At 41.5% G+C, this 12,758-nt stretch overlaps 1 protein-coding gene across 2 annotated transcripts in view; it reads left to right on the top strand.

Annotated features, from left to right (window-relative positions):
• The window catches only part of LOC149313386 (uncharacterized protein C21orf58-like), a 35,309-nt gene extending 23,785 nt beyond the window's left edge, over positions 1–11,524 (top strand). Inside the window, exons 4-10 of one of the 2 annotated variants that reach the window (XM_089519028.1) lie at positions 227–300; positions 1,763–1,951; positions 2,832–2,946; positions 7,436–7,575; positions 8,151–8,359; positions 8,777–8,845; positions 9,670–11,524. In XM_089519028.1, the coding sequence (XP_089375154.1) occupies positions 227–300; positions 1,763–1,951; positions 2,832–2,946; positions 7,436–7,575; positions 8,151–8,359; positions 8,777–8,819 (770 nt within the window). In that variant the 3' untranslated portion in view covers positions 8,820–8,845; positions 9,670–11,524. The remainder of the gene's footprint in view (positions 1–226; positions 301–1,762; positions 1,952–2,831; positions 2,947–7,435; positions 7,576–8,150; positions 8,360–8,776; positions 8,846–9,669) is intronic. The other variant, XM_089519027.1, reaches the window with a different exon arrangement.
• The last annotated feature ends 1,234 nt before the right edge of the window (positions 11,525–12,758 follow it).

The raw sequence follows: 12,758 nt of genomic DNA, 5'->3' as shown, positions 1-12,758 counted from the left end.
TATCAGATGTTATTAAATGAGATTACATAATGACTTTGTTGATTCTCCCATGCACCCCTCTTCTTATCTAACTCAGCCTTCAACATGTTACCCTTTTTTCTCCTTTGTTGTCTTCCTTTCTTACTCTGCATCCTTCCATTCTTTCTGTATTTTGTTTAAAAAAACAGTTGAAATCACCAGTGAATCAAAGGAATTAGGGATTTTTTTCCAATTTTTTTTTTTGCAGGGAACTATGATGGCCATGGTTATGCTTTACAAAGTGCATTGAAACGAAAAAAAGATCTTCTGCAGCAGCTCAGGGTATGATCTAGGCAATGCTTACAAATCCCCCCCCCCCAAAAAAATAAATCTTGAAAAACCACACAGGATGCAATCTTATATACACTTATTGCAGAGTGACATAACAGGACATACTCCAGCACAAAGATGCATAGGAATGTATAACAGTTACCAGAATAACAGGAATTCATCAGAACTTTTGAGAATATCTGAGCTCAAATATGTGAGTTCTCAGTACAGTTGTGTATGAAGGCATTCATAAGACTTGGCTGAGCTTCATCAAGTGAAACTCAGGACTAAACTTCACATTACATTGAATACAGTACATATAGCATGCGTCTGAAAGGGACTATAAGGGAGGTAGAACTCACTCGGTAGTAGTTTCTCTATGTCAATCAACAGTGAGGAAACAATAATCTTGGCAGCATTTGGAGCACTTGTGTGCTTGATGAAGCTAGAGCTCTGAATGTTAGTTTTAAAAAATAATTCATTAAATGTATTGCTCCAGTATTTAATTACCTGTATAATGTTTAATTAATTACCTGTGTACTCATGGGATGCAGTGGCTTACTGGTTAAGATGCCACTTCTGATGATCAGAAGATCAGAAGGTTGGCAATTCGAGGCCCAAGTGTTTCATTATGGAATGACAGCTTGGAACATGTGAACAACAGGTCTTTCACAAGCTGGCAACAGGGATTTGTTTGTCTCCTTTTGATACTCAAGTTCACATTGGACCCTAAGTAATGTGCCTTTAACCCCTTGTTATGCTGTGTGTGTGATAAACATTAGCAAATGGGCTTGCTTTTCCAGGATGCCAGCACTTTAACCATTTTCGGGATTTAAGCACATAGGTCTCCGTGTGAAAAAGTCCTTAGTGCTTAATCTGTTAAGACATTCTTGATAATTCTTGAGGAGGTTCAACTACATAGGAGTAAAAAAAATAGCCATATTAGTCTGGGAAATAAGTATGCAAAGGGATTTTGTAGCAACTTTGAGACTAACATGGCTGTGTTCCTGACTCCTGTGTAGTTGGTTTCAGATTTAATAAGAAGTTTAGTGGTGAGGAAATAATTATTTTCCTTCTAAATACCCTATAAAGAAGCTATTTGTCCTGCACTGGGGGAAAAGAAATACTTGTATTTCTGCTAATAGCACATTCAGAGTGAAATAGTCTATACTGGGACTGTGATCTGAAAAGGTTAAATAGTACCTGCAGTGCCCTTCCTTCTGTCAAAATTAGAATCCTGTACAGCAGTTTTACAAATTAATCCTATTCTTCCTTCATAAATTCCTGGACAGGAGTTTTGGTTGTTATATATTTAATGAAAAGTTAAATGATCAGTTTTTCATGAATGCCTAGCAGGACAGTGCTCATTTTTTGGGGGGGGAGGGGGGAACTCTGCTATCTTATCACAGCAGGGTTGCCTATAGCAAATGTATTCACATGGGAATATGAGATGTGTCTGTGTGTGGTATTGTAGGATCAAAATCTTTTGGATGAATTTTCACTACCACATGGATTGCCGAGAATCCAAAGAATGCACATCAGACCAGAACATGTCTACCAAGCTCCTCATCTTCCTTCTTTTCCTTTTCCTCCTCCTCCTCCTCCTCCTCCCTTTCCTCTTCCTCCTGCTGTACCTGAACAACCAAGGATTATCCAGCAGACAGTAAGTGCCTCATATTATATCAATTCTGTCAAGGGGAAAATTCATATTAATGAACTCAATCCATAGGAAGCACAAATTATATATTTGACAAACTGTATAGCAATACAATCAGTCCATTAACAGCAAGCCAACAACAGCAGAGCTTTGAAGGTACTGCTAGACTTTGGGTTTTCTTCCTTTCTCCCTTAAAAAAATCAAAATAAAACAAAAAACGGTCCCAGCGGCAGTATCTTGAACAGCTCAGACTGCAAACATCATGGCCTGAAACCTACTGTTAGTTCCAATTAGAGCAAACTCACTCCATTAATGGAATTTATCTACGTGTTTACACACTGTTCAACAATTGATTCAATGGGTCCACTTAGTTAGGAATAACAAGTAGGATTCAAATCTATGTCTTTGTGACATGAAATTATTCATCTTTATATTTCTGCATATCAAAATGAATTAGACTAGATTAGTTGTTCTTTGTCATTTGTTATGTGAAGTCAAAGGCTTTCATGGCCGGCTTCCATAGTTTTTTGTAGGTTTTACGGGCTGTGTGGCCATGTTCTAGAAGAGTTTATTCCTGATGTTTCACCAGCATCTGTGGCTGGCATCTTCAGAGAATGCTGACCTGGAAGAGAGTGGAGATACACACACACACACACACACACACACACACACACACACACACACACAGTGTGACCCTGGGAAGGCAGGAGAGATCCCCATGTTAATCTGTGTATTGTTCTGTTATTGATGGCAGGGCCTCAGGGTGGGAGGATATGCAAAATGTTAGTTTAATATGTTTGTTTACTACTGAACATCTCCAAGTGTAGGATTTTAGCTACTGCCATTGAGTCACTGACTAATCTGTTTGCCTTCTTCCCTTTCCAAGTTGCCTCAACAACCAGCAACTATTATTCAACAAATACCTCAGCATCCACCTCTCATTGCTCAAATTCCACCTCCACAGCCTTTCCCAGCCCCTCGTTCTGGAAGTATTAAAGAAGGTAAGCACCACCATGCTAAAACTATAGTCCTATATATTTTCCTGGGAGTAATCTTGAATGACTATACTGGGACTGCTTCCCAAGTAAACATTGTGGGAGCACTAAAGATGGGGTTGCCACCACATTTGCAATATGGGTCCCTTCTGACCTTTACTTCAGCATCATCAAGTATGAAGTTTATCACATGGGGGAAAAAAGTCCCCCGATGCGTTCTAACGAGTGCGGGCACGTACGGAGCGTGATGGGAACCCGATGGGTCCCAGAATGCTAGTTTACTGCCCGGCGGAATGCTGCCGTCGCCGCCGGGCGTTCCCATCGGGTTCCCAATGTGTTCCAGAGGGCGCCATTTCTGGGAACAAGCGTTCCCAGAATAGCGCCCCCTGGAACACATTGGGAACCCGATGGGAATGCCCGGCGGCGACGGCGGCATTCCGCCGGGCAGTAAACTAGCATTCTGGGACCCATCGAGTTCCCATCACGCTGTGTGCGTGCCCGCACTCGTGCTCGTTAGAACGCATCGGAGGACGTTTTTTCCCCCATGCGATAAACTTCTATGATGAGCACAATGATCTTGACAGCTTTCCTCCTTTGTTAACAGCTCAGGACCTGGTTTAGCAACCTATTTTAGGGTCAAACTAGATTCAGTTTGAAACATTTTTTGAAATTCAGAAAGTATATGGACTTAAAATTGTGAGGAAGATTAAATACTTAGGAGTGACTATTACTAAAAGAAATATTGATCTTTTGATTAATAACTATGAAGAATTGTGGAAAGACTTAAAAAAAGATTTAGAGAAATGGGCGAAATTACATCTCTCGTTATTGGAGGGGGCATCTGTAATGAATGTACTTCAGAGAATTTTATTTTTATTTCAAAATCTCCCTATTATCTCCAATGATAAATACTTGGATAAATGGCAAAAAGTATTATCTCAATTTCTTTGGCAGGGCAAAAAAGCAAGGATAAGCTGGAAACTTTTAACAGATGATAAGAATAACAGAGGGTGGGCTTTACCAAATATTAAACTGTATTACCATGCCTCATGCTTAAAATGGATTGAAGATTGGGTTAAGCTTGATAATGATCGGATTCTATGTTTAGAAAAGAATAATATGTGATACGGTTTTCATGGCTATATGTGAGACGACAAAGTAAGAACTGACAGAAATTTTGAACATCATTTTATTCGTCGTGCCCTATTCAGCGTCTGGAACAAAATTAAGAAACAGTTCTATAGAAATATACCAATGTGGGTCTCTTCCTACGAGGCGTTATCCCATAGTACTAGAGATGGTAAGGAAAAATGGCTAAATTACAATGATCTATCTATAAAGGAATTTGATGGTACATGTTGGAAACTTAAGATGAAACCATTAGAACAGTTACAAGAGATCAATAAAATGTAAGCTGGTTCTCTTACAATCAACTATATTCAAGATTTAACCAAGATCGTAAAGAACCAGGGATAGGAGAAGAAAGTAATGAGCTGGATGGAATCTTTTTTTGATAAAAAAAAGGGTCAAATATTTCAAAATTTTATAAAGTATTGAAAGGATGTGATTTGGAATCAGAAGAGATAAAACATGTAATGATAAGATGGGCAAGAGACATAGGTAAACCAATAGATTTAGAAACCTGGAAATGTTTGTGGAAATTAACAAATAGATTCACTCTTTGTCAAAATCTAAAAGAAAATTATTTTAAAATGCTGTACCATTGGTACCTTACACCCAAGAAATTGAATCTTATTTACAAAACTAAGTCAAGTGCTTGTTGGAAATGTGGTGACTCATATGCTAATTTCTATCATTGTTGGTGGGAATGTCCGAAAGTAAAAGAGTACTGGGTTAATATTTGTAACTTAATTTCGGAAATACTGCAAGCTAACGTTTCTTTAAAACCTGAAATTTTCTTATTAAATATTATAGAGAATAAATTACATAATAATATCAAAAGAATATTATTATATATGGTAACAACCGCAAGGATTTTGCTTGCAAGATATTGGAGGAATAATCAAGTACCTACGAAAGAAGATTGGTTGGTGAAACTTAGAGAAAATATGGATATGGATATCTTGACCTCACTTATGAAAAACAATTCCACAAATAATACAATTAGTGATTGGGAATGTGTTAGAAAATACTATCAGAAGTCAGGTTGGAGCTTTAATTAACCTTATATATAAGATTTGTTTGATTATGATATGTTGTTATATTTTAGTTAAGTATATAGTTAATAGTGATATAAGATATTACGTTCAAAGCAATATAATTATTATATAATTATTATATAAAACAATTAAACATGATTAGAGATTATGTAGTTCTATAAGAATTTTTTTTCAGAAATATGGGATTTATAATATTATGCTTTGATTTGGTAGAGGTAACATCGAAGATTCGGAAGTATTCTATATATGATTCAAATAAGTATTGAATAATCTCAGTTCTGTGATGTATTGTATTGTATTGTTTTACATGTATGTATATTGTATAATGTGTATGTGTTTGTTTCCATTTGTATTGTCTTGTTGATGTCTGGTATTTAATAATTTTTTTTTTTTTTTTTTTAAAAAAGAAACATTTTCAGCTTAAAAATATAATAAAGGTATGGGTTTCTGGTGTCTCTGACTATGATCAGGCAGAGTGGAAAAGCTCCATCTTTCCTACTTGTTGGGGGGGGGGGGGAAGGGAATCTGTGTTGACAGATTGTATTCTTTGAATGGATAAAATAGCACTTTTATGTTTTCCCCATTACATCTAGCTTGGCTGTTAGAAAGAACATAATACAGAGAGAAATTAAGCTTTTTGCAAATGTTTTGCCATATAGTGGATGGTTAATTTTGCCACTTGTGATCTTATAATCCAGGTTGTATTGTCCACAATGCGTTATGGTGAATCAATCCAAGGCACAGGGACCTCTATAAGTGTATTTCTATTTCCCACTGCTGTGCAGTTGGACATTTACCAGTAATTAACCAAGCTACTCACATAGCATCGGCCCCATACAGACAGGCCAAAATAAAGCTGCTTTGGGTCACTTTGGAGATATGCTGTTTCAATGATGCGTGCGTCTTGAGAGTCCGGAAGCTGCGCCAAAGCTGTGCTCCAGTCCTTAGGACTGGAACGTGGCTTTGACGCAGCTTCCAGACTCTTAGGATGCATGCATCATTGAAACAGCATACCTTCAAAGTGACCCCAACCAGCTTTATTTTGGCCTGTCTGTATGGGGCCATCCTTATCTTTCTACAGAATAAAATTCACAGCCAATACTGCTGAACTAATATTACTTGAAAAGACCAGCCTTAAAACAGTCTTTAGAGCAAAGACACAGACACTTCTCAATTTCCAAGACCGTCCTGTGCTAGATCAGTGTGAGGTGCATGCACAGACACACTCATACACATTCTTACACCACCCTGACATATATGTCAGCAGGGCAGATGAGGTTTAAATCTTGCCTTCCTGTCCACTGAGATCCCCATGGATCATTGGTATGTGTGTAGGGCTGCCATAAGTCAGGACCTCCAAACCGGGACAAATGTAGGACAAAAATTTCAAATGGAGGACACCTTTTTTTAAAAAAATGGAGAACACATGAAAAAATTTGCTGATTTTTTAAAAAATGTTAATAAATGCATATTTCTGAGGCTTCTATAGACAATTGCCCCCTCTTGCCCCCGCTTCCCCCTCTTGCCCCCCCCATGCCTGCCGCTGGCCCTCGCTTGCCCCCCTTGCCTGCCACTTGCCCCCCTTGCCCGCCTCCTCCTGACTGCTTCCTCCTGACAGTCAGCAAAGGGCGTGGCGCTGGTGGCGGCCACAGCGGCGGCTGCATGAGCGGCCCCGCGTGAGCGCACCAGAGGCCCCACGTGAGCGGCCCCCCGCGAGCGTGTGAGAGGCCCCACGCAAGCGTGCGTGAGGCCAAAGGCCCTGCGAGAGGCCAAAGGCCCCGCGCAAGTGTGTGAGAGGCCAAAGGCCCTGCGAGAGGCCAAAGGCCCCACGAGAGGCCAAAGGCCCCGCGCGAGGGCCTCAGGAGCGGCCGCGCAGCCACAGCCGGCCCATAGCCTCCTTCAGCAGTGCCCAGGGGTGGGGGCCAGGACAAAGGCCAAACTGGGGCGGGACTGTGAAGACCGGTCCAAACCTGGGAAAGTCCCGCCCCCCCGGCGGGATATGGCAACCCTAGATGTGTGGGTAGGTGTAGAGATGAAAGCTTTCTCTTCTCCCACGTATGAGATGGAAAACAGCAGTCAGCACTGAGACTGCTGTTTTTGTGTCACTACTCCTGCCTACCCACAGCCTAGATAATCAGTAAGTCTGCAGGAAATTGTTGGTGGTGCAGTCTTTATGGGTAGCACTGCCAGTGGTCAGGGGGTGCCAACCTAATGTACCTGTGCTTTATAGGCTGCTTCACCCCTTACTTTCTACTGTAATCTCTGTAGACAACAAGAAATGGCCTCTTGATGTTGTCTTCCATCCTTGTCTCCAGATATGGTGGAGATGATGCTAATGCAAAATGCACAGATGCACCAGATCATTATGCAGAACATGATGCTGAAATCTCTACCACCACCTGTTCATTCACCAGCTAGTGGGCATGGAGGTCCTATGCTTCAACATGGGCAGCAGGTAAATTTGTTTTTATAGGACATCAAATACTAGCAGATGGCAGTTGAGAAGCTGAAAATTCAGATCTAGATCTTTGGCAGTAGAGTTTGATTCATCAGGCAAAATATACCAACTATGACAACAGTCTTATATTAATTTGATGACTAATTAATTAGAGATCCCTCAGTCCTGTGTTATAGTCCACCAGAGTCTTGGGAATATAGTCTACTGGCTGCTAAGCTATGTATATTATTATACATACTATCAGTAGTAAAAGTACTAAGGGTACCCTTAGTAAGGGTAGTGAGGGCGGTAGTAGTAGTACAGTGTATGCATTCTGATAATCAGAAAGTTCAAAGATGAAAGCTGGACCCAAAGTACCCAAATTTGCTAGAACTTTCAATCTTAAGTATAAAGCATAAGAAGAAAAACACTTAACAGGTCTTACAATAAGGAAACTTAATTGTTTGTAGTTTTCTTGTTGTTTTCTTTTGCAGTGGGAACTGGATTTAGTTGTTTGTAAGCTGTTTCAAGTTTGCCTTCCCTGGTAATCTGGGAATGCTAAATGTATGCTCTTCTTTCTGAACTATGTGCAGTTTACTGCCCCTGTTTTGGTAAGAGCTGAGAAGTCACGGCCATCAACAGTACACCATCATCATTACTCTTCTCCTGGGATAGCAGCTATTCCATCTCAGCTTGGCTTTTCCATGTGGCCTTCAGTCATGCAACCTAACCTTGGTACACAACCAGGAGGATTCCCATCTGATGTCCATAATTTGCCCATTCCAGTTACTGCAATACAAAGGTAACTCAACAGTTTACAATGGTACACTGCAAGTACTGATTTGCATTTCTGTGGTTACTTACTGATTCATCTTTTTAATACTTTCTTAACAAGTTTTCCAATTCATTTTTGTTTTCACATTGCTCATAACAAATGATTAAAATAGAATATGTAACATGAATGATAAATATATTTTTAATATTAAGAAAGCAATTAACATCTCATTCTGGCTAGCTTGATTCAATTGCCTAGCCAGACTCCAGGTGTTGGCTGAGATCTCAACTTTTGTGAAAGCCACTGTTACACTTTGGTCACTGCAATTCTGAGCTCATATAGATGCCTAGCAAGCTAGTAAGAAAAAGCAAGGGTGCATTGCAGGCATAAAACTAATTCCTTGGTATTAATGTATAAATGTAATTACATGCTCTTTCTTCCAAGTGTGCCACCCCATGGAGTGCTTGGACTACCCCAAGGTTTGTAGACTTCTACAGCATCTGGCAAGCAAAGGTAACCAGTGCATAAGGTTCCTCTGCATTAAACTGACTCTTGTCTTTCTGCCTAATAACTAAGCAAGGTGACACCGTTTACCACTTGAGGGAGCACCTCTTCCAAAAAATACTTTACATATCAACTTTGACCCAATATGAAAAGACAGAAAAACCCAGGATAGACTATGCAGGTCTGAAATACTTGTTTGGGAGGAGGAGCATCTTACTCCAGTCCTGTCAGTTCTGGGCTCTCTTCCTTGCCTGAACTATCATATTATTCAACTGATGCCCTTGAACTACTATGCTTTTTCTAGGAGAGCTCTTTATTTCAGCAGGGTGACTAGAAAGAGGTTCAGGATTTTCTGTTAGCTCTCAAAAGTGATCTGCAGTGGATTGTCTTTTTCTGACTCCCAACGTTTTAACTATCATAGCAGTAAGCCCTTTTCCTCTTAAATTAGGATGTGGAAATCAAGAAAATAGGAGGAAAAAGGAATAGATTTGTGGGTGAGATTCTTTGTCTCCATGTGTTTGATTGTTGTAGTTTGTTATTGTTATGTGCGTTCAAGTCATTTTTGACTTATGGAGACCCTAAGGTGTTCAGAAGCTTTTTTCCTTCGCCCTGTTCTGAGGCTGAGAGGGTATGACTTACCCAGAATTGCCAAAGCGGTTCTCTGTGGCTAAGCAGGGATTTGAATCCTGGTCTCCAGAGTCATAGTTCAGTGCTCAAACCATTAAACTATGCTGGTTCTTTGTTTGTACAGGGTATTTTTATTCACATGTATTATTTCAGAGCTGCATTATTATTTTGTTTAATTATGTTACACATGTTGGTTTTTCTTATAGGTGGCCAGCAAAGAGACACTAATCACGTGGCTGAACTAGAGCTGGAATGTTGTCATCTGATACTTCATTTCACAACAGTGATAACTGTTACTTTGATCCTTCACATATTTACTCAGAAGTAATCCTACTAAACTCAATGGAACCTACATCAAACAGAATTTGTGAAGGATTGCAGGCAGCCTAGACACTAATTACAACTGAAGAATAAGATAACAATGCTGTTATGCCAGTGTGTTCTTTGTCTACACATTGCATTCCGACGTGCACACCCTGCTTGGAAACAGAAGGAAGAAATACAGTCAGCCCTCTACATTTGTGGCTTTTATTTTTGAGGATTTGATTATTCACAGATTTGATTAATATGTTCTCCCTAGGAATATCTAGGTCCCCCAGCTTGACTGTATGGTCAACATTCACCAGATGTTGCACTGGAGGACCTAGAGCTTCCTAGAAAAAACACTTGTCCTAGTGTTTTTGTAGGTCTTCCAATGGAATTCTTCTGGCAGATGTTTACCACAGACCTGCACTGGAGGACCTAGAGATTCTTAGAGAGGTGTCCTCTCAGTTAAAAAAAACAGTGTTTTGTTATTTACAGTTTTCTCACTTTCACAGGGGTCCTGTGCCCTAACCACAGCGAATATGGAGGGCCCACTGTAATGCAAAACAGGACAAGAACAGTGTCAGAATTATTCATGGCAATATCACCAGATCCCTCCAGTCATGGGCTCAAGTGTTGAGAAGCCAGTCCACTTAGAGCACTGGAAATGCACCCTGATACACCCCACCCATCATCCACTGCCACTGATACCACCACCATGTGTAACTCACAGCTGTCAGAACACTGGCAATAACAGAGCACCCACCATTGTGGGAGTACCTGTGGTACAAGCTGAAATGAAACAGCCACTCATTGGTAGGAATAGGACATGCACAGTAGCTAGAATCTTATTGTACCCATTTACACACACATTGCTCAGAAGCGTGCTTCTGATTGTACCACATGAGATGGGGATGGGAAAGAGTACACATCACAACATCCAGACAGCTCCCTTGGCTGGAGGCCCATAGAAGGAACAAAAAGGGCCCCTGGGACAAAGAGATAAGAAGAAATTAGTTAACTGACAAAGCATTCTGGTGGCACCATTTGCTCATTGCTGTCACTTCTTCATAAACACTCACTGCAAATCCAGGATCAAGGATCAAGACAGTCTGTACTCCCTCTGTTGCCTTCCTGTTGCTTTTGGACATTCTTTCTCCAGCCAATGAGAGTATCAATAATAATAATAATAATAATAATAATAATAATAATAATAATAATAATCTTTATTTCTACCCCGCCTTTCCACAATGTGATCAAGGCGGCTTACAGGTAAGAAGACAATAAAATACAAGTTAAAATATTACATATAAAAATTAAAACATCATCAGAGGAGTAGGGACGGGAAGCAAACAATCAAAATATCAGGGCAAAGATAAGACAACAACTTTAAGGTAGTTGGGGCAAAAGATAACAGGATTACTGAAGTGGGAATGCCAGCCGAAATAAGTGTGTTTTTAAATCTTTTTTAAAAGAAAGTAACGATGCAGAGGAACGAAGCTGTACAGGGAGCTTGTTCCACAAAGTGGGGGCAAAGATAGTAAAGGCCCTCTGTGAGACTTAGGGACCTCCAATAGGTTGGCCCCAGATGTTCTGAGTGTGCGAGGCGGACTATATGGGGAGAGGCGGTCCTCCAAGTACCCTGGACCCAAGCCATTTAGGGCTTTATAGGTCAACACCAACACCTTGTATTGGGCTCGGAAGCGAATAGGCAGCCAGTGAAGATCTTTTAAGATAGGTGTTATATGGTCTGCCCTGGATCTGCCAGCGACCAATCTGGCTGCCATGTTTTGAACCAATTGTAGCTTCCAAGTGTGGTACAAGGGTTGCCCCATGTAGAGCGCATTGCAGAAGTCCAATCGAGAGGTTACCAAAGCATGTACAACAGTTTCAAGGTCCCCCCGGCCCAGGTAGGGACGCAGCTGGCGTATCAGCCGAAGCTGATAACAAGCACTCCTGACCGTCGCATCCACCTGAGATGTTAGCTGGAGCGACGAATCAAGGAGCACTCCGAGCGTGACCCCATTCAGGACCGGATGATAAATCTCACCACCCGGAGCAGGGGAACCTATCACCAGTACCTCCGTTTTCCCTGGATTCACACTGAGTTTGTTTTCCCTCATCCAGCCCATTACAGACACCAGACAGGCATCTAGAGGAGAGATACCAGCCTTAGTTACTGCATCAGTCGGAGACACAGAGAAGACTATTTGGGTGTCATCAGCGTACTGATAACACCGCGCCCCGTGTCTCCGGATGATCTCACCCAGCGGTTTCATGTAGATGTTAAATAGCATAGGAGACAAAATCGCTCCTTGAGGGACACCAGATGTAAGGGCCCTCTTATCGGAGCGACAGTCTCCCAGCTCCACCATCTGGAATCTACCCGAGAGGTAGGACCGGAACCACTGCAAAGCAGTGCCCCCGATACCCAACTCCCCCAGGCGTTCCAGAAGGATACCATGGTCAATGGTATCGAAAGCCACTGAGATGTCCAGGAGCACCAACAGGGACACGCTTCCCCTGTCCATGCTCAGACGGAGGTCATCAACTAAGGCGACCATGGCAGTCTCAACTCCATAGCCCGCCCGGAAGCCGGTTTGAAATGGGTCTAGAAAATCGGTGTCATCCAGGATCGATTGAAGCTGGAAAGAGACTGCTCTCTTGATCACTTTCCCCAGAAAAGGTAGCAGCGAGATGGGCCGATAGTTATTATGAATCAGGGGGTCTAGGGAGGGCGTTTTGAGCAGGGGTTTAACCACTGCTACTTTCAGTTTCGATGGAAACTGGCCCTCACCTAGAGATGTGTTAACAATGCGGTGTAACAAAGTAGCATTTCCCCCCTGGGCTGCCAACCATGAGGGGCAGGGATCAAGAGAGCATGTCGTCTTCTTAACGCTTCGGAGAATCCTGTCCACTTCATCAGTACTAACAGACTCAAAGTGATCCAGTACAACAGGGGCCACAGACGCTTCGGAGACCTCACCTACAG

Source organism: Sceloporus occidentalis, unplaced genomic scaffold (genome assembly GCF_023333645.1).
Source record: "Sceloporus occidentalis isolate IW3139 unplaced genomic scaffold, rSceOcc1.0.p SCAF_4, whole genome shotgun sequence".
Lineage (NCBI taxonomy): Eukaryota > Metazoa > Chordata > Lepidosauria > Squamata > Phrynosomatidae > Sceloporus > Sceloporus occidentalis.
The sequence above is the reverse complement of the archived record's forward strand: the minus strand, read 5'-3'. Positions and strand labels throughout refer to the sequence as shown.